The sequence below is a fragment of the Ceratotherium simum genome, chromosome 33, assembly GCF_057802395.1.
Source record: "Ceratotherium simum simum isolate JZ-2026a chromosome 33, ASM5780239v1, whole genome shotgun sequence".
In the NCBI taxonomy this organism is placed as follows: Eukaryota; Metazoa; Chordata; class Mammalia; order Perissodactyla; family Rhinocerotidae; genus Ceratotherium; species Ceratotherium simum.
In genome coordinates, this window is record NC_141932.1 from 17,312,929 (window position 1) to 17,336,895 (window position 23,967).

The window sequence follows — 23,967 nt, forward strand, 5'->3', positions numbered from 1 at the left end:
AGAGGATCAAATGGAATGCCATAAGAATGCATAACATTTCAGTAGGTTAACCAGGCACAAAATGAATATTTAAAAAAACCAACCACAATAACCAATTATAAAAAACGTTGGGGGTAGAGATTACACTTGAAATAACAATAATTTTTTGCTGTTGTTAAAGGTCAGAATTTGTGAGGAAAACTACAGGAGTGTGTTGACAGCATTGAAAATAACTTTAAAATACCATATCTTCATACAGTAGGGCTCCGATTTTCAGCTTCCCCCCTGGAGGAGTGGAGATAAACATCACAATTTCCTCACAGGGTGAGCGTGCCAGTTAATGAGATGTTAACAGTATTTAACATACGACCAGGAACCTTTGTTTACTCAAAACAAAAGCAATATTTCTTGAGCATCTATTATGTACCAGGTACCTTAGGCGTTGGGGAGACAGCAGTGATCAAAATAGATACAAATCCTTTCCCTTATGGAGCTGACAGTCTAGTAGTGAAGGCAGACAGACAATAGACCAAATGTATACCAAAAGTATTTAGTGTGTTAGTGAAAACTTCTCTAGAAAAAAAACAAAGATGCACAGGGAGACAGGGAGTAGGTGGCGAGTGAAGGGTTTGTCTGCAAGTTTACAATGGTTGGTGGGAGAATGCCTCATGAGAAGGTGACATCTTCCTAAAGACCAGATGGGGAGAGCCAAGTGCAATTCTCAAGGGAGGAGCAGGGCAGGCAGCATGAACAGCATATGCAAAGGTCCTGAGGTAGAAGCCTGCTTGAGTGGTTGCAGAACGTGGAAAGGCCAGCGTGGCTGGAGCAGAGCCAGGAAAACGGTCAGGAGATGAAGGTAAAGAGAAAAGGGGAGGGGTAGGGTACAGATCCTTAAGGCCTTATAGGCAGAGAAAGAACTCAAATTAAAAAACAAAAGGATTATGACTATTTTACTATTACTATTAACTGCGAAAACATATGAGATTCTTGAAGGGCTTGATAGGAAGCGCCTGGACTGTAAAACGGGTCCTTAAGGACCAAAGGAGACGGTGCGCGCCCAGCGTCTGACAAGGCAGCAGGCGCCCGGGAGGGGTCCCCGCCCTTTCCCTCCTGATCCCGTTTCAGGGCCACTCGCGGGCGTCAAGCCGGGCCCAGGGCCAGCCGTTCCCAAGTCCGCCACTCCCCGTGCATCAGTGCCCTGGTCTTGGTGCCCCGGTCTTGGTGCCCCGCACGAACCGGGACCCGCGCAGTCGCAACACCACCGGCACCCGAACCTGACGCCCGCTGCTTCTCCAGCCGCGTCCCCGCGCCCGCGGTCCCGGAGGAGCTGGAGCCCCGTCCCATCGCCACCCGCGCCGCTGAGGCTTCTGGGAATTGTAGTTCCGGCTCGCCAAGCCCAAACGCACTTCCGGGTTCGGCCAGAGGCGCAGCCATTTTCCTGCGCGCGGACGCTGGCTGTTGCTGTGCACCTCGGCCCTTCGCAGGTTAACCCGAGCGGCAGTGTGGATGCCGAGTAGGGGAAGGGTCCGAGCTAGCTTAGGCCGAGTCTGTCGTGTGCAGAATCGGAGCAGGGGTGGCTTAAGCCGAGCTCCTCCTGCCGCAGACTCGCGCCGGGCACGGAGGCTGGGACAGGCCCAGCCTGGGCCGCGAGGCCCTGGACGCCCAGGTTGGTCAGGGGCGGGGCGGCGGGGAGTCCCGTGCGCGCATGCGCAGGGTCTAGGCGGGAAGCTGGGATGGGGAGTGTGGGTGGGCGTTCTGGGACCTGCGGGGGCGGCGCTTTAGTCTTGGGTGACCGAAATGGGTGGTGATACTGGTGCAGCTGCGGCGGGCGGGACTGTGCTCTGCGCGCGTGCCTGGATGCTCGGTCAGGTCTTGGTCCTGTCCCGGGCCTGAGGATGCTCGGGGTGGTGGAAGCCACGCCGTATGCACGCGCGTGCGGAGATCCCCTGAGAACCCCGCGTCCCCCTCCTCCAGTGCCGCTCCTGTTTAGTGGAGGCCCGGAGGACGACCGGGTTCATGGAGTCCTCCTTACAGGTTCTGGTTCCTGGAGGAGAGGGTCTGGGCCGCGGTCCCTACACGCTTGAGCAGGGGTTTGAGTAGGAAGCACGAGGTGGGAGGCGATATTCTGGGCAGTTGGCCCTGGGACCCTGGAGCAGACACTACTCTTCTCACAGGCCTGGGGGCGCCCTGGCTAGTGGAGAGACCAGGTTGGAGTTGCAGATTCTTGCCCCAGGAGAGGCAGTGCTACTTAAGCGAGCCCTCGGTGGGAGCCGCTGATGGACTGCAGACTCCCAGGCTGAGGGGGGTACCAGGGCCTAGAGGCAGGTGCTAGGCAGAGCGCTCCCTGCATCTGCTGGGGGTGTCTGAATGCGAAGCAGGAACTTGGACGGATAATCCCGGGACCCACGTAGGGTAGTGCAGAGTCCTGGGGCATGGAGGGTTGGTGGAGATGCTGGGTTGGAGGTGCAGACTCTGAGCCCTGGAAGGACAGAGCTGCAGGAGCTGGCATCAGATCGACAGCTGCCTGGGGAGGAAGCAGGATGCTGCCGGCATGATGACGAAGTAGGTGTTCCCAGGACCTTTGCCCAGGGGCTGCTGTGTTTGCAGGCATGAGATTGCCCAGGGTGGGAGAGGGACAGAGTCTGGGCTGCAGATTTGGACCTGCAAGGGGCTGAACTCTGTGTGGCACTCAGGGGCTCAGGTTTGGGCAGGAGGAAGCCGAGGGGCCCTGTTGCCATGGGAGCTGCCCTCTCACCGGGCTGGCGCAGGGCCCAGGTCCTGGATGCAGATGCTGATGTGAACCTACCCTGTGTGTTTCTGGATGTGTCAGCAGGAGGAGGGAACCTGGGTGGGTGGCCCTGTGGGGTGGCTGCTGTGGAGCCTGGGGCCCCGGTTTGGAGCTGCAGGTTCTGGTCTCGGGAGGGCCGAGGCTACTCCAGGCACACTCTGCCCGTGCGTGCACTGGCATCTGGGCAGAATGGGGGGACATGGGCAGTCCTAGGAGCCTGGTACTGCCTGAGGATGCCCAGGTGGGTGAAGGGAGCAGCTGCAGATTCTGGGCTGCAGAGGGGTAGGGCTGCACCGGGGCCCTCTGTGCACACACACAGCGTTTGTCCTGGAGTTGGGACTTAGACAGAGCATGCTGGGGTCTTTGTGCAGGTGGTGCCCTCATCACAGCCTGATGATGCCCAGGTTGGTGGAAGGACAGGATCTCCCTGAGCTGCAGATGCCCAGGAAGATGTTTGGGCAGCGATTTGGGCAGATGTGGCTCAAATAGGGGCCTGTGGAAGAAACTGGATTTGGGTGCAGGTTCGAGTAGGGCTGCATTGTGAACCCACACTATACTGTTTGCATGAGAATCCAATGGGGGTGGGGGAGTGGGTGAGAGGGAGAGATGGGGCAGGGTTGGGGTGCGTAGAGTGGGATTTGCCAGGGCCTGTTCTTGTCTCAGACTCAGAAACATCTAGCGCGTACAAAGACAGCTGAGCTACTCTTGTACACATTCTGGGCCTGGGAGGGGCTGCCCTTGGCTGGCCTGTGCTGGTGTCTGTCACGAGGCCCCCAGTCCCAGTCTCTGTGGCCGTTTCAGGCCCGAGAACATCCAGGTTGGTGGAGGGACCAGGCCAGAGCTACGAAGTCAGGGCCCAGGAGGGTATGGGGATGGGAATCTGGTGCTGTTCTGGTAGGGACCCCAGGGTGGTGGAGGGCCCAGGTTCTGGGTGCATGGAGCTCTGTGTGTGTGCTTGGCCATTTGAGCAGGAAGTGGGAGGCAGTCTGTGAGGGTTGCTGCAGAGGCAGGCTGGTTAACGGGAGGGTAGATCCTGGGAGGTTGAGGCTGTGTCTCGAGCTTTGTGCATTTAGTCAGGGAGGGGGCTTCTGGGCCATAATCCCAGAGCCCCGCTGCTTGCCCTAGGTGCTGGTTTGGGGCTGCAGATTCAGGTTGAGGGGAAAAGGGTGCACACTAGGGGGTCCTCTGTGTGCTGGGTGTTTGTGGGGACCCCAGGACCCAGGGGGTAGGGAGGGACTGATTTGTGCTGCAGATTTTGGTGGTAGGCGGAAGGCTGCATTTGGGCAGGAGGTGGACTTAGGGGTAAGTGGCCCAGAGGCCAGCAGCAGTGGAGGAACCAGGTTGGAGCTGCCAAGTCTTGGCCTGGGAGAGGGATTCGAGGTGCATGCACAGCTATTGGGACAGGAGCTTCTAGAAACACATTCACCATGGGGAGTGCATCCTGGGAGCAGAGACTTATCCAGGGAGGGGGGCTCCATGCTGGACCTGCATGGTGGCGCTGTACTCAGGGCTTCCCTTCTTGCAGCTCAGGACCTCAGGCCCCTGCCCGTGGCTGGAGGAGAGCATGGACGAGCAGGATGAGAAGCCCCCAGGGCCCCTGAAGGCCTGTGCGCAGGTGAGTGGAGCTTCCCTTCCCCTGGGAGACCCAGAGCTTGCTCCACCCGGGCCCCACAGCCCGGCCCTCTGAGCTGGGGAGGCTGCCCCAGCTCTCTTTGCAGTGTTTTTGGGGGCTTTTGGTCCCTCCTGCCTGGCAGGCTTCTAACACTTACACACTATACATTGTATAACTCTCCCTGCACTTCCTCGTCCTTGAACCCAGACAACTCTGTCTGGAAGAATTTGTCATCCTGTATCAACAGCCTTAGAATACTGGTTCCCCTTTGGCCAGCAACTCACTGCTCCATTCGAGAATGAGCAGTTGGAAATACGCTAGATGTGCAATGCAAGAGGAGAGTTAAATGAATTATGGTAAGAAAATAAAATGGAAAGCCCTGTGGCCATTGATATGATAATATGTACTTACTGACATAAAAAGATATTTCTGATCTAGTTAAGTAAATTGCGTTTAGAAATGATCACCTTTTAAAAAAGGGATGTTGTTTGTGTGTGTATAGAAAATATGTTAGAAGACTGTAAATATACCAAGATACCAATAAAGATCATCTGTAAGTTACATTCCACGTGACTTTATGTGTTCGTTTCCTTATCTGTATTTTCATACTTTGTACAGTGCGTTTTAAGTTTAAGAAATTAACAGTTCAGAGCATTTTCCTACAGCAAATATTCTTTGAAAACATTTAATCTCTTAAAAATGTTAAATTAGGGGCCAGCCCGGTGGTGTAGTGGTTAAGTTTGTGTGCTCTGCTTCGGCAGCCCGGGGTTTGCAGGTTCAGATCCGGGCCGCAGACCTACACACTGCTCAAGCCATGCTGTGGCGGTGTCCCACATACATAATAGAAGGAGATGGGCACAGATGTTAGCTCAGCAACAATCTTCCTCAAGCAAAAAAAGAGGAGGATTGTCAACAGATGTTAGCTCAGGGCCAATCTTCCTCACCAAAAAAAAAAAAAAAAAGTTAAATTAGAATTTCACCTTCTTCTTCCTGAACAATTCAGTCCGGAAGCCACTACGTGGGGCAGAGCTAGGGGCATCAGCAGTTGAAGGTGGGCCACCTGCTGTGGGTGTTACAGCCTGATCAAGGTGAGGAGGGCGTCCATGTGTGGGGACGTCAGTGACCAAGCGGGGTGAGGAGGGTGTCTGCACAGGATGGCAGCTTGGCATGGGGAGTCAGAGCCCAGGTGGGTGAGGCAAGTGTCTGTACACAGGAGGGGATCTGGTTTGGGGTGACAGGGCCAGAGCAGGTGAGAAGGGCATCCACGGAGGGAATGCCCCAGTGTGGGCAGCCCAAGTGCAGCGAGGGTGTCCATGCAAAAGGCAGTCCAGCGTGAGGTGTCTGAGCCCAAGCAGGATGTCGAGGGCACCCACACAGAGCCCAGGTCTAAGTGGCCCGAGAGTGAGGCTGTGAGACGAGGCTGCCTGGCCTGCAGAGTCAGAGTCCAGGCAGGGTGCAGAGGCCCTTTGGCAGAGGGCGGCCTCGTGTGGGGTGGCAGAGCCCAGGAGGGCCGAGGAGGGTGTGTGTGGAGAGGGAGTGCTGGTGGAAGTGGGAGATTAGTTACCTGCAGGGGGGTTGATCAGGTAAGTGAATATAATAAGGGTCCTGGGAGCCAGGGTTCTCACCGTCAGATACGGAGAGAACACCAGAATGAACTTCATGGGGTTGAGTGGGAATTGGAGACATTGATGTGGCTCATGGTTTTCAGTAGATTAGTTGTAGAAATATGTGGATATGTGTGTACAGTGTGTGTGTGTACAGACATACACGCCTAATATTCCCTATCTGTGTCCACTGTGGGTCTGGCAGCCGTCACATTCCGATGCCGTTGTGCACACCTGGTGCCCAGATTTCGACTTCTAAACATGCCACAGGTTTTACAGGTTCACTGTTCATGGATATTTAGTGTTTGTTTTTTTGCTGTTACAAATAGCACCGCTGCAGATGTTTTTGTGTATGATTCCTTGTACATATGTGCAAGAGTTTTAGAGGGAGTTCTGCAAATGTAAATTTACACCCACAACGTTATCAGAGCTGAAGGTAAAACTTGCTGTGATATGACCATTGACCTTCTACTCTAAGCTGACGACTTTGGTGTTTTCTGGGAATCTTAGTGGTCCTTTTGCCATTTTCTTCTATGTTGTACAACTGAAATAGAATCTGTTCATTTGAAGTTTTACTCTCATCACGTGTTTGTTGATTGCCTAGCCAGTGTAAGGCCCTGTGTGAGGTGCTGGGGAGAAAGCTTAGTTTTCACAGATAGAAATGCCCTTTTTATATATTCCAGGGGGACATAGAATAAGCAAAAACATCCTCCTTCTTGTATTGGTTATCTATGATTGCGTACCCCCAAATTTAGCAGCTTAAAACAACCAACATTTATTATCTCACACGGTTTCTGAGGGTCAGGAATCTGGGAGCGGCTTAGCTAGGTGTTTCTGGTGCTCAGGGTGTTTGCCGAGGCTGCAGTAAGTTGTTGGCTGGGCTGCTGTCTTCAGAAGGCTTGCCTGGGTAGGAGGACTCGCTTGCAAACTCACTAGTGGCTGTTAGCGAGAGGCCTCAGTCCCACACCACACACACCTCTCCGCCGGCTGCTCACAACGTGGCAGCTGGTTCTCCCAGAGCAAATGCTCTGAAAACGAGAGAGAGAGCATGTAGTTAATTGCATACAACCAAGATGGAAGCCACAGTGACTTTTATCATCTGATCCCAGAAGTGATGCTCCATCACTTCCTCTGTAATCTCTTAGTCACACAGACCCATCCTGGTACCATAGGGGCAAGGACCACACAAGAGTGTGAATCCCAGGAGGCGGGGGTTGTGGGGGCCATCTTGGAGGCTGGCTACCACACTTCTCAGATCTGAATGTCCCTGGTTAATTTTAAGCATTATCAGAAGATGCACAGGTACCTTGTCTGGACCTGACAGATATTAATTAGAGCCCTGGCGGGGAGAAAAATCCAGGGAGCCCAAGTCTTGGCTTTGAATGAATGAAGGACGTGAGTCTGGTGAGCTGGCCCAGGAAGAAGCCGTATGGGGACATCTCCTGAGAGGTTTCAGTAACTCACACCCTGGAAGTAGCTGGGGGAGGTCTGGAGGTGACTTTTAGCCCTGACCACCTTCCGGAGTTGAGACCAAAAATCATGCCAAGGGGGTGGTAAAGCCTCACCCATCCCATCAGTCTGAACATTCAGAGCAGGGCAGGTTCTTGGTGAGTTGGCGACCCCATGGTGGAGGGTCTGTTCTGTACGTTTGAGGAAAGTGAGAGTTGTTCATAGATGGTGGTGTGGGACGGGAGAGAGATTTTTCTTGGGCGTGAGAACTAGTGAGACCCTCTGGTCAGAAGGATCTCTCAGCAGATCAGGTCGGGGAACCTTCAGCTTTCTAGTGTGACGGGGCTTGGTTTTATGCCCTCTTGAATCAATAATTAAGAAACTTCAGGGCCTCCACGTGGGCGCTAAGTACCACAGCCCATGAGCTGAAATGTGAGCTCTGCCGTACGTACATCTCCGTGGGTGATAAGAAATAAACATACCAGAGGCTGGCCTCCTGGTGTAGTGGTTAAGTTTGGTGCACTCTGCTTCAGTGGCACAGGTTCATGGGTTCAGATCCCAGGCGTGGACCTACACCACTCATCAGCCATGCTGAGGCAGCGACCCACATACAAAATAGAGAAAGATTGGCACAGATGTTAGCTCAGGGCTGATGTTCCTCAAGCAAAAAAAGAGGAAGATTGGCAATAGATGTTAGCTCAGGGCCAATCTTCCTCACCAAAAAAAAAGAAAGAAAGAAAGAAAGAAACACACCAACGAGGGAAAAGTCTCCTTGTGTGATGCCTCTTACAGTTAATATTCTGAACCCCCTTACAGATACAGAGGGTTTCCAGTTGACACATCCCAAATGCAAAGCTTCGAGAATTGAGTTCAGTAGTAATTCTGTGATTTGACTGGAAGCTCTGGATTATTGCCCCACAAACCCCCCCAGGTTGGGAAGGGTATATTTGTTCACCTCTGTGTACTGGTGAGCAAATAGCAAATAGTCCTGGGTCTGGTTTGACCACGGGCTCACTGTGACAAGCAGAATGACACGGCTCTGCTTGTCTCATTCCTCTGTTGTGGGTCACATGTGGTCCCACCCCTGTCACAGAGAGAACAGGTATTATCTTCTGCCTGTAACTACTCTGTGTGGATGTCAACAGTCTAATTCCTGTTCCCATTCTTTAAAGTGTACAGAGGAAAGGGAAAATATTCCTTCATTACATGGAGAGGTGACCATTGAACGATAAGGATAGTTTTAAAATGCCTCAGAAGGGGGCCAGCCTGGTGGCACAGCACTTAAGTTTGCACACTCCGCTTCTGTGGCCCGGGGTTCGCGGGTTTGGATCCTGGGCATGCACGGACACACCGCTTGTCAAGCCACGCTGTGGCAGTGTTCCATGTAAAGTAGAGGAAGATGGGCATGGATGTTAGCCCAGCACCAATCTTCCTCGGCAAAAAAAGAGGAGGATTGGCATTGGATGTTAGCTCAGGGCTGATCTTCCTCACACACACACACAAAAATTCAAAAAACTAATGCTTCAGAAGGACATTATTCTCAGTGAAATAAGCCAGACACAGAAAGACAAATACTGCCTGATCTCACTTATATGTGGAATCTAAAAATGTCGAACTTGTAAAAGTGGAGAGTAGAGTGGTGGTTGCCAGGGGCTGAGGGTGGGGGAAATGGGGAGATGTTGGCTGAAGGGTGCAGATGTTCAGTTACGTGGCATGAGTAAGTTCTGGAGATCTAATGTACGGCATGGTGACTGTAGTTAACAATACTGAATTGTGAACTGGAAATTTGCTAAGAGAGTTGATCTTAAAGTGTTCTCACCACACACAAAAATATTGTAACTATGTGAGGTGATGGATGTGATAATTAGCTTGATTGTGGTACTCATTCACAATGTAACCGTATATCAAAACTTCTTGTAGGGGCCGGCCCCGTGGCTTAGCGGTTAAGTGCACACACTCCGCTACTGGCGGCCCGGGTTCTGTTCCCGGGTGTGGACCGATGCACCGCTTCTCCAACCATGCTGAGGCCGCGTCCCACATACAGCAACCAGAAGGATGTGCAGCTATGACATACAACTATCTACTGGGGCTTTGGGGGAAAAAAAGGAGGAGGATTGGCAATAGATGTTAGTTCAGAGCCGGTCTTCCTCAGCAAAAAGAGGAGGATTAGCATGGATGTTAGCTCAGGGCTGATCTTCTTCACCAAAAAAAAAAAAAAAAAAAACACACACACACGAAATTTCTTGTTGTACACCTTAAATATATGCAATTTTTATTTGTCAAGTATACCTCAGTAAAGTTGAAAAATAAATAAATAAGTTGTTAATAGTGAAAAAAAATTAAAATGCTCCAGAGCACATAGAAGTGGAGATAAAGGCTTTTAATTCCATTCATACATCCCAAACCCTGCACATCTCTCTGGTCCTGTCAAATTCAGGTAACTCACATTGTGCTCCTACTCAGTACTGAGGAGAAAACAAAGATGAAAAATAAACAGTTGTTTACAGGATAGAATTCATGACTCAGGGGAGGGAGACAGAGAGATGGACGTAATACGAGGAGAGTGACTTGATTGGTGCTGTGAAGGTCCAGTATAAACAGCTGAGAAGCCCTGAGGGAAGAGGAGACGAGACTTTGTGCTGTCTGGGGACACTTCATGGAAGAGTCGGCGTTTGATCTGGGGCTTGAGAGATCAGTCAGCCTTTGAGTGGAGGGGCGGTGGATAGGGGAGGAGTTAGGAGCAGGCGACCAGCGTTTGGACCATCACTGGTGCACTCCGTGGACTTAAGTGGATAGAAAGAGTGTGTGTGTGTGTTCAAGACAAGAAGGTTTTGAGCATTTAGTCTGAGAGAGTGAGTTGGGTGTAGGTTCTACAGGCTGCTTCTGAATTTTCCAAGAAGAAAGGGCGCCCAACAGAGGTTTCTTCTAGCTAGAGAAGGGACTTGAGCTCAGCAGTGGTTTGGCGCCTTTGGGGACCACAGGGACACACGTGATGGCTCAGGTAGCACATTCTATGTCCCTTCTCTCGGTGATGGTTTTACTGTCAACACACATTTGTGAAGTGCCTACTGTGTGTCAGTATTGATACAAGCACAGTGAGACCGTGGTGAACAGAGGGACGAGAGCCCAGCTCTTAGGGAGCCCACTCTAGTGGAAGTTGGATTAAAAAACAAAGGTTTGAGTCTATGTGTGATGCCAGGAAACTGAAGCAGGGTTAAGTGGTGGAGTCGCCTGCTTGGGAGGGGCCAGGGAAGGGCATTTGACGCAGAGCTGACTGTGAGCAGAACTGATCTCCATTCTACTTTCCTTGTGAAAACTTTTAAACCGAAGGGGGTTGAAAACGGTTTTGATGGAAGAGAAGGTACACCAAGAAAATTGTTTTCACGGTTGTGCCAGATGAACATTTTGGAGTTTCGTTTCTACCAAGTACCTGCTGAGGTAGAAATATTAAGTTTTCCAGTTCTTGGCATTGTTTCTTACCTGATCTTAGCTGTTTAAAAAAAAAAAAAAAGAAAACAAACGAAATGTGTGTGTAATGATTTAAAATACAGGCTAGCGTCTGTATGTTTTCCTTTCTTGAGAAACTTCTCATTTCCAAGGTATTTTTTTTGTTATAGGGTGCATTAACTTCTGGCCCCTAAATTGTTAGAATTCAGTGTCAACCACTTTTGTAGCAAGAAAAGACGTGTTTCGCATTGTCACACGTTAGGAATGTGATTTCTCTTTGCAGCCGAGTTTCCATGATATGGTTGAGTTTGTTAACAGTTTGGGGTCAAAACTTCTGTCTCCCTTGGACCATCTGTAATTGTGTTGTTGTTCCTTTGGCATTGTGAGTTGGGTTTGATTGTTTTTGTTCTGTGGTGTTTGGGGCTATATAGTAATGCCCACCAGCGATGTTAAGGCAATTTAACCCTGCTGGTGTTGGTGCTTGGCAGTCACGCAGGCAGCGTAGCATCCAAGCTCGCACACTGGGCCTTCCTTACATTGTGGCGGCTCTGTCTCTTTGAATACTCCATGTATTCTCTTTGAATACTCAGCACTTACCCAGGAAGTGTGCAGAGATGTTTTTAGGTTTGAAGAAATCCTTTTCTGACTTTAAACACATTAATGCTAGCCATTTTTAATAACCATTATGTAATAGTGAAATTTGCTCTAGGTTGATAAGGCACACCTATGAAAAGTACAATAGTTTGTTTCCTTCTGGTTTATGATTCAGAGACTCTAAATGAGCGATAATCAAGAGTCAACAGTACTTGCTTTTCTTTTTTTTTTTTTTTTTTTTTTGTGGGAAGGATTTGCCCTGAGCCAACATATGTGGCCAATCTTCCTCTTTTTTTTCCCTCCCTAAAGCCCCAGTGCATGGTTGTATATCCTACCTGTAAGTCCTTCTAGTTCTTCTGTGTGAGCTGCCACTACCACAGCATGGCTACTGACAATCGGCTGATGTGGTTTGGTGACCAGGAACCAAACCCGGGCTGCTGAAGCAGTGAGAGCGCAGAACCTTAACCACTAGGTCGTGAGGGCTGGCTCAGTACTTGCTTTTCAGTGTTTGAAGATTTAAGGAGCAAAGTATAGGGCCGGCGCTGTGGCTTAGTGGTTAAGTGCACGCACTCCGCTACTGGCGGCCCAGGTTCGGATCCCGGGCGTGCACCGACGGACTACTTCTCCAGCCATGCTGAGGCCGTGTCCCACATATAGCAACTAGAAGGATGTGCAACTATAACATACAACTATCTACTGGGGCTTTGGGGGAGAAAAAAAAAAGGAGGAGGATTGGCAATAGATGTTAGCTCAGAGCCGGTCTTCCTCAGCAAAAGGGAGGATTAGCACGGATGTTAGCTCAGGCTGATCTTCCTCACACACACAAAAAAATAAAACTGTTAAAAAAATTAAGGAGCAAAGTGTACTTGAATGGACTCTCCTTTGACAGGTTGTGTTATTGTGCTCTGTAGAAAAACATTTCAGGAAGGTACAAAGGAATTATCTTGTTTCAAAGTGATTTTTCAAGAGGGAAACATTTTCTTCTGGTTTCTGAATATTTAATTAAGGAAAATAAATGTCTTTTAAAAAATAGATACAGGATTAAAACATAGACAGTGAACCTGCCCTTCAGTTCTACCCCTCCAAAAAATAATTGCTTTTAATTAAGCTTTTGACACTGTCCTTCCAGACTTTTCTGTGCATATTTATGTTCTATAAAAATCAATTTATAGTTTATATGCTGTTCTTAATTTTTCCTTCAACAACATATTATAGACATCTTTTTGTCATTTATGTGCATCAGTCTATGCAAATCTATCTTTTCCTCTCTTGGCTGCTAAATAGTATTCAGTTATGTGGATGAAGATAAGTTCTTTAACCAGAACTTACTGATGGACATTTAATCCCCTCTCCCATTTTTGCTCTGATAATGTAACCATTTAATGAGATTTCTTGTACATACATCTAAGTGTACTTTCTATTATTTCCTAAGGAAATACTTACAGGTAGACTTATTGGATATTACTCTACATTAAAAGAAACATTACCATTAAAAAAATAAAGGCAAAGAGTATATGTAAAAACTGATGAAATCTGAGTAAAATTTGTACCTGAGTTAAAAATTATTGTACCAATGTCAGTTTCCTGGTTTTGTACTGTGGTTGTGGATGGTACTGTCATTGGGGGAAGCTGGGAGAAGGGTACATGGGAATCCTCTATTCTATTTTTGCAAGTTCTTGTGAGTCTTAACTATTTCAAAATAAGATGTTATTAAAAATATCTCTGTCTGTATTGCTAGATAGATAGATAGATAGGTAGATAGTCAATCCAGGAAGGCTGTATCAACTTAAACTTCCACTAAGAGTAGATGAAGTGCTTGACTCGTGGGCCTCCAGGGCAAGAGTCACTCACAACAGGCAGAAGAAACACTCCATGTAGTTGAGATTTTGGTTGTATGCAGGGTTCTGATCAGATAAGTACAAATAAAGAAGAGAATGGGAACCAGAGAAGGAAGGTATAAATACAGAAAGCAGGAAGGCTGGACTATGTTGTTGAATTGTAATTGGAGGCATCAGCGTGAATTTTTGGTCTTTAATATATAGAGCTATAGATAGCTTTAGAAACAGAGATTTGACTTTATCTGATTTAAAGAGGTGAGCATCTTTTTGTGTATTCACTGGCCGTTTTATTTCTTCGTAGTTGAGTTCCATTGCACTTTTCTTTATCTGGTTTTCTGTTGAGGCTGCGTTTTTCTTACTGATTTGGAAGACATCTGAACAGTATAGATTCGTATTGACGGTACCTGTATTGGTGGTCCTTTTTGCCAAACATTTTATGAAGTTAATTTGTCGATCTTTTCCTTTAGCATTCTTTGGTGCTGCTGTATTCCATCTTATTTGCTTACATTCTGTGACCCAGGAATTCAGGCAGGGCCCAGCGGGACAGTTCTTTTCTTCCACGTAGTGCCTGGGGTCACTCACTCAGCTCCATTCAGCTGGTAGCTGGGCTGGCCTGGAAGATGCACAGAGACCTCATGCCCAGGTCTGGTGCCTCAGTGCTCGTCCAGATGTCCCCTGTCTCTCTCCACAGGGCTAGCTTGAGCTTACCAATGGGAGGGAGCAAAAGTTTGGTAGGTGGGATGTGTTTAAACAGGTGGTATACCAAATCGTACCCTACTCACAGTGGGAGTTTTGAGCCAGGAGTTAGCTCCCTGATTATTTTCCTTTTTCTCATCTGTTTTGTCTTCTCAGGACTCTCTCCTTCCTCAAGAGATCATCATCAAGGTCGAGAGAGAAGATGCTGAGTCACTGGCCGTCCCATCCCAGGTGAGTTGGACATGGGCTGTTTACACTGAGAAACATGCGTGGCTTGTTGGCGGCAGAAGCCAGATGGAGGTGAGCTGGAAGTGAGTAGGAAGTGAGGAAATGGAGATGAGTGGACAACTTTTGTTACAAAAGTTTAGTTATGCGAAAGATGGAAGAGAATGAGAGCTGCAAGGAAATTAGAGGTTGAGGGGCTTAATTTTTTTTTCTTAAAGGATTGAAAAGATTTGACCGTGTTTAAGTGGTTGCAGAAAGCAGTAAGTGGAGAAAAGTTAACAGTCTGGAGAGAGAGGAGATAAAACTAGAAAGCGGAATCCTTGATTAGTGCCAGGGGAATTAATTCAGAGCGTATGTGAGTATTGGCTCTGTAGAGGAAGAAGGACTCACATAGAAAGAATGAGGTTGAGGGAATTGTTTGAAGGCTTGGATTTTTCTCTGTGAACAATCAGATGAAGTTATCTGTTGGGTGTGAGGTGGGAGTTGGAATGGAGAGATATTTGACAAGGATGAAGAAGGCTTAAAATAGCAATTTTAGACTGTGAGAGAACAAGCTACTCAGGAGGTATAGTAGGGTTGTTGGTGAGTCTGAAAGGATCATTCCAAGATAGTGACCATTAATTGTTAATACTCTGTCCAGCTGCTTTCATGGAGTTTTTTTCCCAAGGAGCATTCTGCAACCTACTTTCCATAGATAGCAGATTGACATTCAGATTTGATTAGTTTTTGTAATCTCCGAGGTACATTCAGTGGAAGCCCCATAGGTCAATGTAATATTTGAAGAGAATTTTTGAATATATCAAATAGAAAGATTAAAATGAATTATCTGTGGACTGTAAACTGAAGTAAGATGGAAGAGGTAAAGAGGACACTAACTAGAAAGGAAAGAATATAGACCAGAGGATAATAATAGTAGACGTTTCCCTAGAGTAATGGCACCAGACCATCAAAGAACAAGAAGAGCGAAGTGAGTAATGGAGCAGCCTGGTGTTGTATAAAAAATAATAATAATCTGACGTTGTAATAAAAAATAGTAGTAATCTGATGTAATCAAAGAGTAGGCAGTTGTGTATATGTGATTTAAAAGGTGGAGTAGTTCATGGTGATTTCAGGATCCTCTTGGGTCTCACCCTAAGAGTGGGGTCCTGAAGAGCAATTCTGGGGTCTGGGAGTTGGGCTAACCATATGAATCAATGACTGAGAACAGTCTCTGATGTCAGGCAACCTTGAGGTTGCATCTCAGCCACCGACCTCAGGTATATGCATTAATTTCTCTAAGCTTCTAATTCTTCATCTGAAAAATGGTGCTGCTAATAGTATTTTCTCACAGGGACCTTGCGAGAATTAAATGAATGATAATTTATGCGACATGCTTAGCACACCACTTGACACCACGAAGTAAGTGCTTCATTCAAGTCAGTTATTTTTATATTATTATTAGAGAACCCAACAAGTGGATGCCATGGACAATGCAAGACGAGACAACGTAAGTTCTTGAATTAGAGAGTAAATCCTAGGTATGAGTCTTCAGTGGATGGGGGTGGTGGTGTTCAAGAGGTTGGTAGGACAAAGCTCCAAGAGTGGGGTAAGTGGCATGGGTTTCAGTGTAACTGGGAGGACACACACCTCTCTCTTTGATGCTGAGACCTCTGGGATGGGAGAGCCTGACTGAGCCTGTGAGGACTTTGGAGGAGGGAGTCCTCAGGGGCAAGTGTAGGTTTGCATTAACACAGGAATGAAGAGGGTATATTTGGTGAAGAATGAAGATGTAGGATTTCATTATTGCAGAAAATGAGTTCCTGAGGGCACAGTTGAAGGGTTTGGGAAGGAATTTTGAGGAGTGGAGAGTTTGGGACAGGTGAGGGGAAGAATAGACTAACTGAGGATAGAAGTCCAGAAGAGCTGGTATCCACACATTGAAGGACTTTTTCACATGGGTATATGATAGGCCTTGTGAGATTCAGGTGAGAGGAGAGGACATAAATTAGAATTTGGACCAGGATTATTTTGATATATTACAGTCTGTTAATACTATTGATTTTCATATTGAAATAATTTACCAAATATATATTTATTATCTACTACACACCAACACTACACTAAGCACTGGAATTACAGCTGCAAACTATAAATACCTTGTCTCTGCCCTTATGGATTGTAGCCTAGTGACAAAGATGACAGTTTGCTTTTTTTTTTTTTTTTTTGTGAGGAAGATCAGCCCTGAGCTAACATCTGCCAATCCTCCTCTTTTTGCTGAGGAAGACTGGCCCTGGGCTAACATCCAAGCCCATCTTCTTCTACTTTATATGGGACGCCGCCACAGCATGGCTTGACAAGCGGTGCGTCAGTGCACACCCGGGATCCAAATTGGTGAACCCCAGGCTGCCGCAGCAGAGCGCGCACACTTAACCGCTTGCGCCACCGGGCTGGCCCCGACAGTTTGCATTTTTTATACAAATGATAAGAGAATGTGGTGAGTCTTATGATAGAAGGCCATGGAACTTTGGGAACATATAGCCAGGAGTGGAGCAGGATGTGCTGATCTAGTCTGATATTGTTTAGTTGACATTTGAACAAGCTTGATGTTAAAGGGACCTACATTAAACAGTGAAGTAGGGGTTGTTTATGAAAAGGAAGCATGGATTGGAAGTTGAAAAACAGTACCTGTAGATCCATGTTCAACACAGGTGGCAGTTTGCAAATGATATTTCTGAATCCCATTTTGGGCTAATCATGAAAACCTTGAAGATTTATGGGCCCCAACTTAGAAAAATGTACAGACAGCAGCATTTTGCATGGAGTTTCATGGGATTCCAGGACCCTGTGTCCTATTCATGACCCACAGCTAAAGAACACCTGGTCTATTTAAAAAGTCTTTAGTGGGAAGTGGCATTGGACTTCCCTGGCTTTTGCTGCCCTTGGGTAAGGACACATCACCCTCAGCCCTTCTTTTTTGGATCAAAATTCCTGCCCAATAGTCTTGGAAGCAGGTGCCTTCCTGCTTAGAGGAGGCAGTCCAAGAGACCCCCTTTATATGGCAGTAATGACAGTGAATGTCAAAGGCCCTATGATACAGCTCTGACAAAATAGAACTGTCACCTGAAGATGCAGGTTACAGGACAAAGGCCACATTGGCTGTCAGTTAATTTTTCAGGATTCTCAGACCTAATAATCCTAATAATAATTGTCATTCTTTGTTTTTTGTTCAGTAAACTCTACTAATGGCTTCTTATATATCATCACAGTTAATTCACTGAACAACCCAATGAGTTGGATATGATTAAGCCTAATAAACAGAAATGGAATCAACTCACCATTAAAAGACAGATTGTCAGATTAGATATATATTTTTTAATTCAGACATATGCTCTTTATAGGTGAGAAACCCAAGTCTCTTTTCTTCCAAATCTTGTGCTCCTAACCTATTCATACTGCCTTTTATTAAGGCCCACATTTCATCTTCTATCTCAGCAAAGTAAAGCTTGTGGGCCAAATTTGGCCCACCGCCTGTTTTTACAAATACAGTTTTATTGTAATACAGCCATGCCCATTTCTTTATATATTTTCTGTGGCTGCTTTCTTGCTACAGCAGCACAGCTGAGTAGTTCTGATAGAAACTGCATGGCTTGCAAAGCCTAAAATACTTACTCTCTGGTCTTTGGGCGAAAAAGTTTGCTGAGTCTTGTTGTGTTAGTTTCTTGGGAATTTGGAATTTGGAGGAAATTCTGTTTTCACCAGTGCAAAGATCAAAATAAGCATTTTCTTTAAGGTGGACAAGAGAGAAAACAATTTATGTCAGTTGTTATCTGGTGTTCCTCTTTGGAGTTGTAAAAACAGGTCCAGCATCCAAAGGCCAAAGGGGCTCCCTGGACACCTTGACTAGAATCCTTTGAACACTCAGGACAGCTTCCAGGCCATCAGGTTTTCCTTTCATCTGTCAGACTTTTCCTCCTCTATGCACATGGGAAGGAAGTGATGCCCAGCTGAGCAGGAATGTGTGTCCTTTTTCAGGAAGGAGTGAACTTCAAAATTGTGACTGTGGACTTCACTCAGGAGGAAGAGGGCATTTTGAACCCTCTTCAGAGGACCCTGGACAGAGATGTGATCCTGGAGAACCACAGGGACCTGGTCTCTTGGGGTAAGAGTACAGTCCCCTTGAATAGTCTGGATATTGAAATTACTTCTGATTTCCATTGATTAAGAGTTATGGGGTTCAGAGGTCAGAATGATCTTGGCCATACATAGATTGTGTTTGTGCTTTTTATTCTCCAGTGAAGATTTAATTTTAGTTTGTAGGGTAGAAAAGGGTCAGCTTTATGGGTTGGAGCTTGTTTAATCATCATGGTTCCTAAAGGCCAAAGACTGGGACCAAAATCTGCAGTGATTTTCTTTTGTCTTCAGCCCAGTACCCAAAGTCCTGTATCTTTCCCTGTGAGCTTTTCAAACCAGACACAATCTTCTAGTTGGAGCAAGGGGATGAGTATAAAGAAGAATTTCCAGGTGAGAAACAGACACATAGGAGTCATTGCAGGTGTAGAAGTTTTGATTGAAAGGTGTTCCACATTTTCCTCCATCTCCCACCTCCTAGTGCACCGTCTACATCATCACTTTTTCCGGGTACTCTCTATTGCTTGACGTACTAGCTAGCCACCCAGGCTTCTGCTTCTGAGCTAACCTCTGTTCTCTCTTACTCAAAATCACAGGAATCCCTGGGGCCATATTAGCCTCTAAGGCATTTGGAGAACTGGGATAACAGTGGCCCCATCCTTTTTCCTGGTTCACAAATATAGTTTGCCCATGTCTTACTGATATAGACTATGCTAGCAAGTTTCATGCCTTCAGATATTTCTAGAAATAATCTCTATTTTAGTAAACATGTTTAGCACTAAAGAGGGTGGAAAGGACCCTTGATTTCTTTGCCAAGGATCACAAAATTGTTTTGAGATTTTGTAGTTCTGCATAGGTGATCTTATTTTTGAATACAGAGATTTATATTTGGCATCTAAAGTCTTACATATTCAGCAAAACTAACATTAAAATAGTCCCATTTTAAGCCCTGTTATACTGTTGGGCTGTGGTAGTTCTCTGTGTACTCCTTCATCCCACCCTTTTTTTCTCAATCGAGGTTATAGTCACTGAAAACAAATCCACATATATTTTGCATGCTTTCTTGTCACCTTCATTACACTATTCCAGATCTGACATTTTTTGGCTTGGATATTTTATTTTGCTTTCTTCCAGACTTGGCAACTGCATTTGGAAGAAGAGAATCAACATCAAAGCAGAGCATTTTTGATGATGAACCATCCCATGGAGTGAAGATAGAAAGGTTGACAAGAGATGATTCTTGGTTATCTTCATGTGAAGAAGTTCAGGATTATAAGGACCGGTTGGAGAAGCAACAGGAAAAACAAGAGAGACTTTTGAAGGAAGTGGCATTTACTCAAAGGAAAGCTGTTTCCATTGAGAGAGTCTGCAAAAGCGATGAACTTGAGAAGAGTGGTCTGAATTCCAGTCTTCTTTCACCTCAGATGATACCCATAAGAAACTGTTTTCATAAACAAAATGCTTCACCTGTTAAAAAGTTGCATCATAATTCTGTTGTGAATAATCATCAGATGATTAATGACAGTGAGAAACTATGTGAAAATGATGAATGTGGGAAACCCCCTCAGAGCATTCACCTTATTCAGTTTACAAGAACTCAAACAGAAGATAAATCCTATGGATTTAGTGACAGTATTCAATCTTTTAGCCTTGGTACACCCCTAAATATGCATGAGAAAATACATGCAAGAGGAAAATCCTTTGACTTTAAAGAATGTGGGCAAGTTTTGAACCACAGCATATCCCATAATGAACGACAGGGAATCTCTGTTGAAGAGAGTCAATATAAATATAGTAAAACCTCCCAGAGTTCATCCCTTGCTCAACACATGAGAAATCATTCTGAAGAGAAACCCTTTGAATGTAACCAATGTGGGAAATCCTTCAGCTGGAGTTCTCATCTGGTTGCGCATCAGAGAACTCATACAGGGGAGAAACCGTATGAATGTAACGAATGTGGGAAATCCTTCAGCCGGAGCTCTCACCTCGTTTCCCACCAGAGAACTCATACTGGAGAGAAACCTTATAGATGTAATCAGTGTGGAAAATCCTTTAGCCAGAGCTATGTCCTTGTTGTGCATCAGAGAACTCATACTGGAGAGAAGCCTTATGAATGCAATCAATGTGGAAAGTCATTCAGGCAGAGTTATAAACTTATTGCACATCAAAGAACTCATACTGGAGAGAAGCCATATGAATGCAATCAATGTGGGAAATCATTTATCCAGAGCTATAAACTTATTGCACATCAAAGAATTCATACTGGAGAAAAACCCTATGAATGCAATCAATGTGGAAAGTCCTTTAGTCAGAGTTATAAACTTGTGGCCCATCAGAGAACTCACACAGGAGAAAAACCCTTTGAATGTAACCAGTGTGGGAAATCCTTCAGCTGGAGCTCTCAGCTTGTCGCACATCAAAGAACTCACACTGGAGAGAAACCCTATGAATGTAGCGAGTGTGGGAAATCTTTCAACCGCAGTTCTCACCTTGTTATGCATCAGAGAACTCATACTGGGGAAAAACCCTATGAATGTAATCAGTGTGGGAAGTCCTTCAGCCAGAGTTATGTTCTTGTTGTACATCAGAGAACTCACACTGGAGAAAAGCCCTATGAGTGCAGTCAGTGTGGGAAATCCTTCAGGCAGAGCTCATGCCTTACTCAGCATCAGAGAACTCATACTGGAGAGAAACCCTATGAGTGTAATCAATGTGGGAAAACGTTCAGCTTGAGTGCTCGACTTATTGTACATCAAAGAACTCATACTGGAGAGAAGCCCTTTACGTGTGGTCAGTGTGGGAAAGCTTTTATTAATAGCTCTAAACTTATTAGACATCAGGCAACTCATACTGAAGAGAAAAGCTATGAATGTAACTAGTGTGGAAATCTTTCAGCTGGAGTTTCTTTCATTCTTTTCTTTCCTTTTTTTGTTCTCTCTCTTTCAAGGGAGTATCTTTATTGGGAAGAACTAGTATAAAAACAACGTATGTGGAAAAGCTTTCAGTTAGCTCTCTGTTATTGTGTGTCTGGAAATTTGTTCTGGAGAAGAAAGGAGGGGAAACTACCAATCACATATTTTACTTAGCAATTGCGTATTCAAAATAAAACTTAGCTGTTATGACATATTCCCACAAAAGTAAAAAATATTGGCACTTTTCATGCAGAAAGCACTCAGACCCAAATTTCAGAGAATTACCATTAAATGGGCAAAATGCTGTGGAGTGAGTGCCGGCGAAGTAGACTTCTGTTCCAGTAAAGAGTAAATGAGAATGCTAGCACTGGTGGGCTTGTTGTTGAGAAGGTTGGAAAATCTTTGTAGTTATTAGAACTTAGGCCAGAAAACAGAACTTCAATGTATCCTTTTATGACATGATTTCTCCAGTAGCTAGTTTGTAATCTGTTTCATACAGCACTTTCTCTTATATGTGAAGATGTTGTAAAAATTAGGAAAATGGCTATGATCTGAAGTGAAAAATGCAGGACAAGAGTATAGAATGTTCATTTCTAGAACCATTGTGATAAGATATTTGTGTGTGGATCAGAACTGAAAGGGATTCTGGGTGTATCTATTTGATTTTTAAGTGTATGCCTGGTTTTCTTCTTTTTTGGATTGTATGCTATTTTGGTATAATAAATGATTTGATGAGTAAAAATTAGTCAAAGACAAAGAAAAAGTTTTTCATTTCTTTTGTCTAACCATTTAGGAAAGACTGGGTGACAAGATAGCAAAGATTCCTCAGGGTTATGAGATTTCCTTTTGGATAAGCATGAGCAGATCACTCCTTAGGACTTAGATTCCCAGAGATAGTCCCCATTGAAAATAAAATATTTACCTGGGAATGTGGAACTGGAAATTTACGACAGAAATGGTATGAGGGTATCCTTCTGTATGAGGGATTGAGAATGAATGGGCCGTATAGAGGACTTTTTTCATATATCCAAAGCAGTGTAAAGGAGCTCTATTTTTGAGGTATTTTTCCTCCCCTTATGTAGTCGTACCTTTTTTCTCTGGGATATGTTCCCTAATATAGAAGTCTTCTGAGTGGGAAGTCATTTCCCTGGCTAAGTGCTCATCACCTAAATTAAGCTTGCAAGAATGCTTTTAGTTGAGGCAAGATTTATATAGCTACTGATTGAGCCTTTTAGATTTGGTTTACTTGTCTTTCTGGCCTTTGCCCCTAAACCATGAATTCTAATCCTATGGATTATCATGGACCTGAAACTTCTGATGCCAGAGAGTTAGTAAAAAATAACCTGAGAGAATAAAAGTAAATTCCCTGGAGAAAGAAATTGAGAAAGCTAAAGTGACATTTGATAGGGATTACCCCTTAGTAAAATTCTCTCCCCACAAGATGACCCTAAGTGGAGCCATCTCTATGAGGATTAAGCCAGAGAGTGCAGCACACCTGGCAGTGACTGAAGGTCTGGGGGAACAATTGTTGATGGCTGGGAAACTGGCTCCCCATCCCAAGGGAACCTTCAGTCAGTCCATGAATGTACAGATACAGAAACAGCAAGGGCTTTCTGTACATTGCCTTTTAGGGAGGACATAAAATTGTGAAAAATCCTAATTAAGCAAGGGGACCTGAATAAGCTTCTTTTCCCCCGAATTATAGATAAAACTAATGCCAGTGATAGGTCCAAGTGGATGATTTTCACTGGGCATGTTGAATCTTATTTTGAAGGCAAGTTGCCATGATTGTGCAAATGAGAATAAAGCCAACTGGGCTAATGAGGGCTCTGAAGATTTCAAGTTTGGGAAGTGATTTATTGAAATCTCTTCAGTAAATGTTAAAAATATTTCATTGAAAATGTGCAATTGATAAAACTGCAGAGAAAATTTGAAGAGAGTATAAGTAATTGTGTGTGTCTCTGTGTGTGTTTCTGGCCAGTTTGAATATATGAATCATCTGTGTGCACTGAGTCAGAAGTATTATATCAGTTTCTAGGTGATTTATGGTTGCCAAATGTTTTGAAGATAGATTCAGAAAATAAAAACGTTAATTTCTGTCATGTGCTCAATAATTTCTTTGTAGGGAAAGTATCCCCCCCCCCCCCAGTTTTATTGAGAAACAATTGACCTGGTATTCTTTAATTAAAAAATGGTCAACCAAAAGTGAAGAGAAGTTAAAGTGACAACATGCCAAAAATATGTAAACTTCTGAACCTAAAATTTAGGGTTAAAAAGGAATCAGTAAATTGATTTTAATATATAATGACATATGTCCCTTGCATAAAAATTTTTGTGTAAAATTCACAAAATTAAAATTGTACCTTGCCACAGAAACATTTTATAGAGATTTTATGGGCCAAATTTCTTTCACCGTACTTCAGTAAAATTAGAAATAAAGGTGACCAGAATTTTTTAACTACAGTCATATGCCACATAATGACATTTCAGTCAACAACAGACCACATACGCAATGGTGCTCCTATAACACTATAATGGAGCTGAAAAATTCCTATCCCCTAGTGACGTAGCCATCGTAACATCATAGCGCAACACATTATACATGTGTTTGTGGAAATGCTGGTGTAAACATACCTACTCTGCTGCCAATCATATAAAAGTATAGTACATATAATTATGTACAGTACATAGTACTTGATGATAATAAATGACTATG

General features: G+C 45.1%; 1 protein-coding gene across 5 annotated transcripts; it reads left to right on the forward strand.

The window, feature by feature from the left end:
- The first annotated feature begins 1,409 nt into the window (after positions 1-1,409).
- On the forward strand, positions 1,410-23,351 carry ZNF180 (zinc finger protein 180). 5 transcript variants are annotated; one of them, XM_087421611.1, is made up of 6 exons: positions 1,410-1,645; positions 4,293-4,382; positions 14,164-14,238; positions 15,674-15,718; positions 18,244-18,370; positions 19,474-23,351. In XM_087421611.1, exons 2-6 carry the CDS (start codon positions 4,332-4,334, stop codon positions 21,216-21,218), a joined length of 2,043 nt encoding a protein of 680 aa, XP_087277737.1. In that variant the 5' UTR covers positions 1,410-1,645; positions 4,293-4,331; the 3' UTR covers positions 21,219-23,351. The 5 variants fall into 5 exon arrangements, with proteins under 5 accessions (XP_087277737.1, XP_087277736.1, XP_087277733.1 ...); XM_087421610.1 differs by lacking the exon at positions 1,410-1,645 and adding an exon at positions 1,788-2,541; XM_087421607.1 differs by lacking the exon at positions 1,410-1,645 and adding an exon at positions 1,788-2,013.
- Positions 23,352-23,967: the final 616 nt, after the last annotated feature.

Coding starts and splice junctions, on each gene's coding strand:
- ZNF180 (XM_087421607.1), top strand. Junction 14,239..15,673: donor CACTGGCCGTCCCATCCCAG/GTGAGTTGGACA, acceptor TATTATTATTAG/AGAACCCAACAAGTGGATGC. Junction 18,371..19,473: donor CAGGGACCTGGTCTCTTGGG/GTAAGAGTACAG, acceptor GCTTTCTTCCAG/ACTTGGCAACTGCATTTGGA.